The sequence below is a fragment of the Mastomys coucha genome, unplaced genomic scaffold (assembly GCF_008632895.1).
Source record: "Mastomys coucha isolate ucsf_1 unplaced genomic scaffold, UCSF_Mcou_1 pScaffold21, whole genome shotgun sequence".
NCBI lineage: Eukaryota > Metazoa > Chordata > Mammalia > Rodentia > Muridae > Mastomys > Mastomys coucha.
Genome location: NW_022196904.1, coordinates 188,565,326 through 188,578,694, shown reverse-complemented (window position 1 = coordinate 188,578,694; position 13,369 = coordinate 188,565,326). Strand labels below are relative to the sequence as shown.

Here is a 13,369-nt window from a genome sequence, read left to right as displayed (position 1 = left end):
GGGGGGGGGGGGGGTAGTGGGGGTTTTGTGGTTCTTTCCCTGGAACCACACCAATATTTACCACAAACAGAGCCTCAGGAGCCAACGTGGCCTCTGGCTCAGTGTGCACAGCAGCGCCCCCTGCGATTCCAAAGCTTGCTGTCATCAGTGTAGTTCCCTGAAGAGACACCTTTTAAATTCATTTCAGCCACAGTGCCACAGACCTTTAATCCCAGCAGTCAGAAGCAGAGGTAGGTAGGACTCGGTGAGTTCAAGGCCACCCTGATCCACATAATAAGTACCAGGCTAGCCAGGGCTACACAGTAAGACCCTGTGTCAACATAAATGGATATATAAAATTAATGTTAGAACTCGAGTGTTCAGTAGAAGAAAAATGCCCACAGGGCACCAGAGGCTTTGCAGCCTAGTTTGTATCATATTATTCAGAGAAGAATTTCTAACAACAAATAATTAGCATTCCCTTTATATATGCACTAACCTAGCAAGCTAGGTGGAATGAATGCGTTTACAACCTTTTAGCTTCATGGGACAGACAGCTTTTAGTAGGCTGATGTGTTTTTATAGTACTAGGCAAGCTAAGCAGGATACAAATGGGTTAGTCCTTGGCCGTGCTATCTATCTCTGTCTGTCTGTCTGTCTGTCTGTTCAACCATCTATCTACCATCCATCCATATCTATCTATTTATCTATCTATCATCCATCTACCATCTATCCATTTATCTATATCTGTCTATCTATCATCCATCCATCTATCTCTATCATCTATCTCTATTACCTACCATCTATCTGTCATCTATCCATCTATCCATCCATCCTTTCACCTATCCATCCATCTAGCCAGCCAGCCACACATCTATCTCTCTATCATCTGTCTGTCTATCTGTCTGTCTATCTATCTATCTATCTATCTATCTATCTATCTATCTATCTATCTATCAGGTTTCCTTAACCTGGCCTTGAGCACACCATTTAGCCAAGGAAAACCTTGAATTTTTGATCCACTTCCCAGGTGTGATTGCAGGCACCACACCTAGTTTCCAGCCTAACAGATTTCTTAAGCCTCCATTCATCCTTTATCCGTTCTTGACATTACACAGGTAGACATTAGCACATTAAAACAGACCTAAAATTAAACAATTGATCCCCTGTTCAGGAGACCCCAGCAACTAGAATCCTTTTCTTATTAATGCCACTAAACAACGGCCTTAATTGAGCAGCCATGTTTGAAGATAAAACTTCCCAGTTATCATTGGCCCTTTCCTGAAGAGTTAACTCTGTGCTCCCTGGTGATAATTTTTGGAAGATTAAAAAGATTTCTGCAATGTTTGAGCTGTCTAAACTACCCAAGTAATTCCTAGTCCTTTTGAGTACTGATGTGTTAGCAGGGCCTTGAGGGGAATAGAGGGCTATTTGTGGTGGGATAGCGCATCTTTTTATCATCATCATGATCATCATCATCATCATCATCATCATCATCATCATCATCACTGTCCCTAGCAACAGTGCCAGCACTTGTTCATTTCAAGTCAATTTAGAAATTAGAAATGGGAGGTATTTGCATTTCATCTAGCTTGCAGGATGCTAGCAGCAGGAGGAGGATGAAGGGGGACAGAAGCTGGCCTGGTGGCAGGCTGCAAGTCCTAGGATAATGGATACCTTATGGGATTAAACCAGCAATTTTACTGAGAGACAATTTCATAAAAGATCACTCACTCCACAGAGGTTTGAAAAACACTTTGGGGATCCATTTGGCAAAGTACACCTAATATGATTCTTCTTCCTTAATCCCCCCAAATTCCTCTTGGATTAAAATGGTAATAGAAAGCAGACCCACTTTGGACAACTGTTTAGCAGCGTCACCCCATGGTCTAGCACTTCTTCCTTCTACCGTGTATGTCTGAAAGGAAAACAAGTCTAGAATTCACTAGAGGACAGAGAGGAGCCATGTCAGCACCGTTTTCAGAACAGCCCAAACTTTTAAGCTGCCCAGATGCCTGTTGTTCTGTGATGGAAAGTTCTAGAAAGCATGCTCATATTTTATCTACCCAACACCTGTTCATATACTTGCTACGAGTTAGAAGAAGGACTACCTAAACTAGAGAGAGCATCAGCTCAGTGCACGAAGCCTTTTCTGGCAATGCCAAATTAAGTCACTGCCCCAGGGCATTCATAACCCATCCTCTGGTTCCTGGTCACCCTCTAGGCTTTGGTATTTCTTAATAACTGATTAGAGGACAGAGATAAGAGGACTATATTTAACTTATGTCACTCACTCCTGGTCTTCAGAAAAGACACTTTTCATCTGAAAGGAATGGATTGAATTTGTAACAATGGGCAAGCTGAAACCATGTGGGATACTGGCAGAGATTTAGGTTCAAAACATCCCATATCGTGAATGTCATTTATGGCAAGAAATAACATTGAGGGGTGACTGGGCATAGCACACAGGGTTTTTATGGCAGTGAGACAGACTGTCATGAGGGCTACACTTCATTAGAAATTTTCCTAGACTGTAGAATGTCCAGGTACCAAGGATAGACCCTGCTGTGAACTGTGGTCACAGCAATAATCAATGTAAGCCATCAGTAACAGCAAATACAACACTTTAGCATGCAGTGTTGATGGACAAGCTGGACAAGGTCAAGGGGATGGGCATGGGCAAATAGGAATCCTAGTTTCTACTCAACTCTGGCACGATCTAAGTCTGCTCTAATGGCTTTTTAAAAAGAAGAAGCTGGGCAGTGGTGGTGCACGCCTTTAATCTCAGCACTTGGGAAACAGAGGCAGGCAGATTTCAGAGTTCTAGGCCAGACTAGTCTACAGAGTGAGTTCCAGGACAGCCAGGGCTACACAGAGAAACCCTGTCCAAAAGAGAAGAGAGAGAAAGAGAGAGAGAGAGAGAGAGAGAGAGAGAGAGAGAGAGAGAGAGGGGAGAGAGAGAGGGGAAAACACACTTGGGATAGTAGATTTAAAAGACTTGGCACTATCTGCAGGGTGTTTTGTTTTGGTGTGTGTGTTTGACTTGGTAAAGTCCTTTCAATAAACAGAAACAGGAAGATAAAGAATTTTAAAGACGACTTCATCTCTCTTTAGCCTTAGCAAACTGGAAGCAAACTTCAGAAGGCTTTATTTTGTACAATAAAATTCTATTTATTCTCAAAGGAACTGTGACTTTGTCACCTGTCCGCCTGTTTCCTTTGACTCAGGCTGAGGCACTGGCCAGGTCCTCTTTATAGTTTCAAGTTCCTTTGTCTGCAGTTGGCTTTCTCCTTTCATCCAAAAAGAAAACAAAGAGAAAGAAATGTGGGACTAGGCAGGCAAGCCATTTGTAAAACCCCCTTTAAAGCATTGAACAGTCTTCATGCGCCAGCTCCTGTGGTGTTGCGCCTGCACATCCAGCCTTCTGTGTGCGCCTGTGTGCTCGACACTTTATTCTGGAGAACCTTCTAGTTCTGCTTTCCAGGGTACTCCAAGAGGAGTGAATACCTGTGAACCTGGTTTTGACAGTGAATGGGGTGGTTTAATTCTGCCTTCCTGATCAGGCCCCACCCTCTTTGTTCACGTAATGATGATGAAAAAACTTATCACAGATTGTCCACACTGTAAGTATAGATATTGACCATGCTGAGTGTGCAGTTGTGTAACTATCACTGCTGGATATGGCTTTCCTGTTGCCCTGGACTGACAGCTCCATTGACACAACCCCATCCCCACCCTGTTCTCAGCAGCCTCAGATCTACTTCTTCTCTCTTTGCCTTTGATAGAATTTCTTATAAATGTCTGGCTCCTTTCTCTTAGCAGGAAATAGTCCCAGTTGTTCATCTGGGTCTCTGGGTGCATGTTTATGGCTTAGGGGTACCCCGCCCATCCCACATGCATGTTTATTTTAACATTCCATCTCTCATTTAGCTTTTTGCCACCATGGTCATTTGGATTTTAATACTTTGGGGTTGTTGTAACAGGACCACAGATTTTCTCACCCATGACTAATGTTCTGTAGACATTAGTCTTCTTTCTGCTAGTTTAACACATACTAGTGAGACATTTTCTATTGTGTGGCATGGTTGTTTTCAGCTTTCTGAAAGACTACCAAAGAGGTTTCAGAAGGAGAGCCACCCTTGCATGGCATTAGCAGCTGCTGCTGCTCCGTGTTTTCACATCTTCAGGAGCCCCGGCAGAGTCAGCTTCTCAGAGATATAGCTATTATGACATTGGAATATGACTGTGGTTTTCATTTTATTTACTAATGACTAAACAATGGTCAAAATACTTCTATATGCCTGTTAGATATCCTTATGTCTCTTGGCTGAAGTATCTGTTTAAGTCTCTGAGGGAGGGCTTGACTAGCACATGGGCTTTGGGTTTGACTCCTACCACCACCACCGTTGGCGGCGGCAGAGGCGGTGGCATAGCTCTTTGGGGTTTTGTTATTGTTAGTTCCGCTGGTGGTTACTTGTTTGTTTTGCCTTGGTTATCCCTCCTCTTTGGTGATGCTGGGGATTGACCCCAAGCCCTCGTGCATGCAGGCCAGGGCTCTTGCCCCTCCCCCTTTGCCCACTGTTTAGCGGGCTTACTGGTTTCCTGTTACTGCCCTACGAGGTTTACTTATAGGCTCTGGATGCAAATCAGTTTTCAGATGTATGATTTGCAAAGTTTTCACCTTCTCTCTGGTAGATCTTTCTATCTTCTTGGTATCTTTTTAAGGGAGAAGGGGAGTTTATCATTTTTTCTTTTATGGCTCAATAGGCCATGCCCTCAGTATAACATTTAAGAAATCTTTGCCTAAAATAAGGTCATGGGGACTTTCCCTGTGTCCTTATAGGAAATGTCAGACTTACTTTTTATGTGTATCCATGACCCATGGCGGTGAGTTAATTTTCTCAGGTGTTTGGCAGGACTCTCTCTCACTGAACATGGCTGTCCACTTTCTCACTGAACATGGCTGTCCACTTTCCCAGAATTATTTGTTACCTTGGCAACTGTTGGAGATCAGCTGCTCATAAATGTGTGGGTTTGTTTTGGCCTCCCTCTCCCATTCTTCTGCTTAGGGGACACTGCTGCGGCTATTGTGCGGTGTATCCCAGTAAAGCTTTAAAACCAAGAAGCTCCAATCATCTCCATCCTGATCTTTGCTAAAATGTTCACTGATCTTGGCATTGCCATGGGAATTTTACCAGACCCTCAATTTGCCCATATAATCATGCTGAAACTCTGATAGAGAACTCATTAAACAGTAGCTCTGACACATACCTGGAATCTCAGAATAGGAAGGTAGGAGTGAGATGAAATGATCAGGAGTTCAAAGTCACCTAGAGTTTGAGGCCAGCCTGGGCTACACGAGAGCTGGTCTCAAGAAGCAAACATACAAGTAAAACTTGGAGGCTCCTTATGTCCCTTTAGGATGCATGAATTTGCAGGTGATGTGTGCTAAATATCCCTAACTGACAGAGATTGCTTTAAGATGGTTAATTGTTTGAAAGGGGTTGAGAAAGTGGTAACAATGTACAAAATACAGTCCTTGTTTCCCTGGGATGATGTAGTTGTTTGCTTGGGAAGGGAGTCGCCTGCCCCTCTCTGGTTTTCAGCAGGTGGCTGAGCAAACAAGAGCTATTTTGTGTCTCCTTGTCTTTTGAAAACAAGTTACCATCCTCCTTGTGCTATAGTGGTGATATCCAGGGCACAATCTAGAAGCTCACAAACACGGTAGCTGGAAAGGCCTTAGAGTTCCAGGGTGTTTCCACCCATGCAGGTTGGATTTGCACAGGCTTGTAGCGCCTTCTGGGCTTGGTGGACAGATTTATTCATCCATGCCAGGATACAAACACAGGCCCACGGCACACCCTCATTTGATGGTGCATCTGGAAAAGGCCTCCTGGAACAGCTGAGCGTGCATCCTGGAGATCAGGCCTGTCCGGTCACCGTGGAAACGTACAGGAGCTGAGTCAGCAGTCCTGCCCTCCCCACGGATGCTGAGCAGGGATGCATTGTGCTTCAAGTCTCCCTCCACACCCATTTTCCTGACAGGCAAGCAAACATCAGGTCCTTGTCCTTCCTTCAACTTCCTAGTCTGCTCTTAGGTGTGGGGCTTTGATTCCACCCAGAGCGATGTTTTCCTGGTGCATGGGGGCCTGTATTGACTCTTTAGTGTTTATACATTTTTAAAAAAAGAGTGCTGATTTCTGGGCTCTACTCCAGGGCTGCTGAATATATCTTTAAAGGGTTCCTAATTGAGAGAGCTCATTGGGTAAAATGCCTTCCATTCAACCACATGGACTTGAGTTTTGATTCCCTGAGCTCACAAAAAAAAAAAAAAAAAACCAAAAAAAAAAAAAAAAAAAACCAAAAAACAAAAACTTGGTGTGGTGGTTCACACCTACAGTCCCAGGACAGAGGAGCTGAGGCCAGAGGGTCCCTGGAATATATTGACTGTCCAGTCTAGCTAAATCAGTAATTCCTAGCCAGTCCACCCAAATTGGTGATCTCTAGGTTTAGTGAGAGATCCTGACTCAAATAATAAGGTAGAGAGCAATGCACACCCGCACAATACAAGCACACGCTTGTCAACACCGACACAAAAGTCTTTTAAAAGATAAAGATAAAAGAGTCCTGGCTGCTGCTGGTACATAGGAGCTTTGGAATGCTCCTGGTCAACACCAGCCTGCTCATCTACACATCCTTGGTTGGAAGTCTCCATCCACCAGACCTGTTTGCCAGAGGTTTCGGGGGTGTAGAAACCAACTCTCTGATTCCTTTGGAGCCTTTAAGCTCCGGCTCCAAACCAACTTAGATTTTAAAATCCTACCACCTTCAATCTTGCTCACAACTTCTATGGAAGTTCCAAGGCGATCATTCTTGGTCAGGCCCTGGGTATTTCTCAAGAGTCTGCCTGCCGGGGAAGTGGTGGCGCACGCCTTTAATCCCAGCACTTGGGAGGCAGAGGCAGGCGGATTTCTGAATTCGAGGCCAGCCTGGTCTACAGAGTGAGTTCCAGGATGGCCAGAGCTATACAGAGAAACCCTGTCTCGGAAAAAAAAAAAAAAAAAAAAAAGAATCTTCATGTCCCAGCATCAGGGAAATTACTGTGGACGGCATTCCTCTGCCTCACAACTAAAGATCCCTGTAGGAGAAATCTGTTGGTACCTATAGAAGGCAGTTTGGTGAGCCTGTATTCAAAGGTCAGTTCTGCCTTCCCGATCTTCATTTCAACATCAGCTCCTTCTTGCTGGATAGGTTAGGGTTAGGGTTAGGCCCCTACCTCTTTGGAGTACTGTGAGACAGGCTACTGAAAATACCTTGTATGGTACATCCCACACAGAGCAAGTCCAGCCCTAAACACCTGTGATTATAGTCAAGACCTGGGGCTTAACACTAATTCCCATGTGTTGTATAACTGTTTCTTTAAGAAGGGAGATGTTTGGGACCTATTCTTGGCCACATCTGTTAAGATGCTCAGATCACAGCAGGCCCCATTTGAGCCCTTTGATCAATTGTTTTAAAACCCTGATTCCCACACCATCTGCTCTGCCTTCTGGAAGTAGGTGGGACATACATGATAAACTGACAAAGGTCAACCTGAAGGGCTTGGGTCTGATGTCCCCTTGCACTCCAAGGAGAGGACAAGAGAAGCTAAGAGGGACTATTGGCAGCCTGGAATCTACATTATGGTCCTGGGAAGGGCTCCTTGATTGTGTTCTCTCTCCCTGTTGCCCGCAGCCCTTTCAGTTGATCCAGGGGCTAGTCAGGGCCCCAGAATCCCTCCTGGGTATCAGACGTTATGGAGTACCTGACAAAGCTCTCTTCCTCCCAGCGGAATTGTCCCTCCCCTCCCCAGGCAGTTTTTGCTAACCCTGACCCAGAGTGTCCCTATCCCAGAATGTATAATAATGTGGGATCTCACACACAAGCAGGGTCTGACATCTGAGTGGGAGGTGAGATTGTGCTGTTCTCCACTCCAGACTCTTTCAGAAAGTGTCCCTGGGCTTGGGAAGTAAGTAACAGACGCTCCATGGGTACCAAGCTGACTCCTAAGCCCTGGAGCTGCTCCAGGTCCATAAGGAACTGGAAACTTCTTTCTTCTCTTCCAGACAGCTATGGGTCTAATAAAAACTTGGTACCTGACATTACATCTTACCATAGATAGCATTTCCTCTGAATTCCTCAGAATTCTAGCTTATGTATTGAAGGTTGACCAAATTATATAATAACCAACAACGTGGTTTTGATAACACTGCGAAGGATGACTGGTTTGTTTGCTTGTTTTTTATTTGGTTTTGTATGTTTAACATTTTGAATGTGTAGGAAATTCAGCTAAGTAATCAAGCTATGCATTTCTTGTGGCATCCAATGCTAGCTACAATGTATGTAGTCTTCTAACATGAATTTCTAAAATTCTTTTAATTTTTTTTTGAGGCGGGGTCTGACTGTGAAGCCTTGGTTGACCTAAACTTGCTATGTAGCCCAGGCTAGTTTCTGCCTCACAGAGATCTGCCTGCCTCTGCCTCCCCAGTGTGCTTTAATGTGTGAGTTAAGTAGTTAGAAGGCCTGCATGAGGTTGTTAGGGTTTCCTCCTCTCGTTAGTTTTTTGAGACATGGCCTGACTGAGAGCTCCCTAGGAGCCCAGGGTGGCTCTGTGGCAATCCTCTCTCCTTCACCTCCAAAGTTCTTAGATTATAGGTGTGAGCCACTGTGCCCAGAGAATTTTCAGGTTTGTTTTGTTTTCTTTTGTTTCCTCCGTGGAGAATGGAGTCTCCAGAACTCTGGCATGTGATGGCATTTCTAGTGTCTCGGGCTTAGGCATGGCATTTCTAGTGTCTCGGGCTTAGGCATGGCTAGTTGCAAGCCGTGTGCCTGGAGCTGGTACCTGGCAAACCAGCACTCAAGCACTGACCTGCCACCACAGAGCCCCTGCTGCGCTTTACCCAAGCTGCCTCCTCTGTAAGAAGCCATGTCTGCTCTCTGTTTGCTATTTATTGCTCATTAGATGAGGAACTTTCCCTTCTAAAGCAGTCTCCAATTTAAATGATGTCGGTTCAGCAACATCTGAGTTTCAGTCATTTGCATATGGTTTGCATATGGCCCTACCTAGTGTTCAGCTCTGTATACAGGGCTTGTCTGTGAACTGCCCTGGGCCACTATATTAAAAAGAAAGGAAAAGGGTTGGTAGCTCACCCACCCAAGCAGAGGCGAGCAGAGGCGCCCTTGTCCTTGAGGCCTCTGGCCTGCAGAAATAGGAAACTCTCAAAAGTTCAAACCTCCTATTTGTTTCTTAGAGTCTTCACAGGCCTTGGATCTGTTGCTGCGGTTGGCCTCTGACGGTGGAGCACGCTGGGAAGATGGGGATCCCCCTCAATGGGGTGGGCAGCTATTGATTTACAAAGTAGAGTTGAGCCTGGCCTCACAGCCATCTCCATGGCTGTTCACACTCTGTGACACTCTCTCCTTTGTGGTCACCAACAGTGTGTAGAATTCTGACAAACTTCATACATTGGTGTTCTTCTCAGCCTTACCAGTTTGATGGAAAAATAAATAAATCAAATCTTGTTTTCCTGGTTATTACTGCTAGGGAGAACTAACTAACTAACTTACTTATTAACTTAATTCTAACCAGCTGGCTAACTCACTAACTAGCTTACTTGCCCCCTTTTCTTCCTTCCTTTTCCTCTTCCTCCTCCTCTTCCTCTTTCTTCTATTCCCTTCTCCTCCTCCTCCTCCAACACTGTTGGGATTTTTTTGTGTGAATTATTCACCTTTTTTTTTTGGGAAACTGCCCTTTGCCCATATTGGCATTTATGTCTCAGAGCAGGCACTCCTCAGACATGCTGATTAATCCTTTGCCAGAAACATGTGACAGAACTTTTATATTAGTTTTCTTTTAATTTTTTGTTTAGAGAGTTGTATTTTTATATAGAGATCAGCATTATTTCTCTTTAATATTTTTACTTTTTTGCCTTTTACCCTTTTTTGTTTGTTTGTTTGTTTTTTCGAGACAGGGTTTCTCTGTATAGCTCTGGGTGTCTTGGAACTCACTCTGTAGACCAGGCTGGCCTCGAACTCAGAAATCCTCCTGCCTCTGCCTCCCAAGTGCTGGGATTAAAGGCGTGCACCACCACTGCCTGGCCTTAGTTAAGTTTTACACATGTCTTTATACACATCTTGCTTTGCGTGGTTTATTTGTTGCTATTACAAATCTTGACTTCTCGTATTGGCTTGGGCACTAAACCTTTAGGGTGGTATTAATAACCATGTGTATTTTAGTCTTAATCCTGTGCCTAATTAGAATGTTTCTAGCATCTCGGTTCGAGCTAAGGCAAGTCGACCATCTCCTCCTGGAGACGTTTCTTTGTGTCCATAGTCCCTTGAGGGCTGTGCCTTTTACCGAAGATGACAGCAGATTCCTGCTGAGGTCTCAGTAGTCCTTCCCTTCCAGGAGGACCCAAAGATTGTCCAAACTAACTCGAACCACTGGGTAGGCGTCCCAACAAAGCCAACCTGGCTTAGAAACAGAGTCAAAGCTTTCTTCTTCCTTCAGCTCATACCTGACTTTGTCTATGTCGAGGGCAAAAGCCGCTTTATGTTTCTACACCTTCTCTTTCCACTTGCAACCCTGTCCCATCCTCTCCTCCAAATAAAATTGAGTTTTCAAAGTAATAAGAAATATCTAGTAGAAATAAGAAATACATGTCCACCAGGCCTGAGACTTCCTGGCATATGCCATTGAAAAGTACCACGGCATAGTTTCCATTTAAAATATCTGTAATCGCCCTTTGTGGTTGAGCATCTTGGGTGGCCTTCCACCGTGACCTTGCTCTGTGGCTGCCAATGGGTCTGTAGCTTCTACAGAGGATGTGAGACCGGAGTCAGACCAAGCCTCCGAGTTCCTGCTGAGGTTTCACACAGGATCAGAGACAGGAAGAAACCACTTCTTTCTCAGGCATGCCACGGCCCACTGCACTTCAGGTTAGTTCAAACCGAGCGTATTTGATTATGCTGAGGTAGAGTCTTTGCTAACCTGTGAAGGAAGGATCCTGTTTTGGTTAGGCTTGCTTTTAGACCATGGCACTAATAGAACCCGACAGCTGTCTAGAGAATTGTCTTTGTGTCCAGTGGCACTTTGCCTGAGCCCTGCTATGATGACATCTGTCATATTTAGGTATGTAAAATGCTAGAGAATTCTGTAGAGCTTCCTCAGAAAATGCCTTCTCTGAGAACTCTTACAATAAGACCTTGTCAAAACGTGGATGTAAGCAATGTAAAAGAGAATCTGAGTTTTACCACAGAGGCAGTAAATGATGTCTTTTAAAAGGATTTTCAGTTCTTGGTGCAAGCTGGATACAGCTGATTATTTTCTGAGAACTTAGCTAAGGTTAAATTGTGTGTGTGTGTGTGTGTTTGTGTGTATAGGTGCAAGTTCATATGTATGTGTGCCCTTGCACATGTGTGTGTGCCCATGCACATGTGTGCATGCATGTACCTGGAGTCTTGATGTCATGCTCAGGTCCATACACCTGGCTTTTTGAGGTCACTTTCGTAGCTTGGCCTTGAACTTGCCAAGCAGGTAAGCTGACTTCGAAGGAGCCCCAGGGATCCGTGCTGCTTCTCTGGTACCTTCCTGGCTTCCTTACCTGGCCATTGAATGACAGGTGCTTTGCTAACTGGGCATTCTCCCCATTCCCAGTGCCACTGATTTTTAGTGGGTTAATATTACCCAACCTCAGCCTCAATATAAATGTCTAAGTTAGCTATAAGGTGGAGCTTTGGGAAGACTAACATAGTGGACGTCTTTCCTGTTAGAGTTGTATGACTGACAACCCTTCAGGAAAGTCTAGATCAAGAGGGATTAGTTACCAGAAACCTGACAAGACAAGGCCGCCATCATTCTGGGAATGAGCTGCCCTGAGAGCCCCTTTCAGGCCCAGTGACGTCAGCTCTACCATTTGGGCTGACAGAATGGGGAGTTTGGCCAACCTGACAATTAACTTTTTCTTCCTCAGAATCTTCTCTTTTCTTCCAAGCCTTCAAGTCCAAAAATGGGTGCCGGAGCCGTTTAATCGACTGAGCTTGATGCCTTCTATTGTTCTCTCTTGCAGGCAGGTGACAAGCATTACCATCCCAGCTGCGCACGATGCAGCAGATGCAACCAGATGTTCACAGAAGGGGAGGAAATGTATCTGCAAGGTAAGACGGACTGAAGAGCAGAGTGTGTCTGCCCTACCTGAGAAAGATGACCTCACCGTGTTTGTTGGACTGTGTATTATAGAGGGAGGGATCTTATTAGCTGAGCAGTTACTAAATCCACCACAGAGTGTGCCAGAGCTACCTCATCATTTAGCATTAATCTGATGAGTAATTGGTACAGTGCAGTGAGCCCCAGGGCCTGTTACAGAATGAGCTCACCATGGTGCTGCTTGGAATGACTGGCTTCTGATCCTGTGGATGTGAGAGACCAGTGAACAACCGCAGTTGCTTCTCCAACTCTTCCCAGGAGTATGTTTGGAGAAACAAAAGATCAAAGGAGAGAGAAAGTTATTAAGAAGTTTCCAGAAGTGTTGCTTTTGTGAGGGCTACTCTGCCTCTTCTCCTCATGTGGGCCCATGAGGAAGGCTTGCCAAAGTCCAGGCCTGCTGGCGACTGGGTTTTGGAGAATGATGTCACAGACCGTTGTTGCACCCACGAAGAGGATGTGGTGAGATGGAGAATGAAAGGGGACCCACCCACATCCCTTTGAGAAGGAGGGGTTTGTGGTGGCAACTTTTTTAAATTAAAAATAATACTTTTGAGAAATGTCTCCCAGGTAAAACTGCAACTGGCTTTGGTCCCTTCTAGAATTCCAAAGCATCTTGGAGAAGCCTTAGCACAGAGCTTCTTCTAGTCAGACAGCACCATGATTGTAAACATTCTGCTATTTATAGCTGGAAGAGTCATTAATTAGACGAGGATTTATCAGCACAGTTAGCTCAAGCTGTAAGAGCGATTGCTCGCTTGGCTTGGTAATTATGGCTCTTGGTCGCCTCAGCGAGTCATCTCTTCATTCTGCGTCACACACAACACTATGTGTGACTTTAATGACCAGTTTGCTTCGCTTTCTCAGTTTTGTTTTTGTGCAGTAGAGAACTGTCTCTAGACATGAATGTCAAATGTTAAAATACAGGCGTGACTACTCTCTCCTTTAAACATTTACATGGGTCTAGCCTAAAAAATTGTGGTAAACACACCACTGAGTGATGAAGGGTCCCATGATGACAAGTCACAGGTGCCACATCTGTGGTCTCTGGAGGCTTCATAGGACACATTTTCCCATGGACTGGTGGCACATCTTCAATGGTGAGGGGCAGGTGCCACTTTGCTTTTTTTTTTTTTTTTTTTTTTTTTT

General features: G+C 44.7%; 1 protein-coding gene across 14 annotated transcripts in view; it reads left to right on the top strand.

Moving 5' to 3' along the window:
* Ablim1 (actin binding LIM protein 1) overlaps window positions 1-13,369 on the top strand; it is a 295,395-nt gene that overhangs the window by 234,708 nt on the left and 47,318 nt on the right. For 12 of the 14 annotated variants that reach the window (XM_031390813.1, XM_031390824.1, XM_031390818.1 and 9 more), the window contains one exon: window positions 12,087-12,174. In XM_031390813.1, the coding sequence (XP_031246673.1) occupies window positions 12,087-12,174 (88 nt within the window). Of the gene's footprint in view, window positions 1-10,916; window positions 10,957-11,015; window positions 11,150-12,086; window positions 12,175-13,369 lie in introns of those variants that run through there. The other 2 variants (XM_031390821.1, XM_031390823.1) reach the window with 2 other exon arrangements.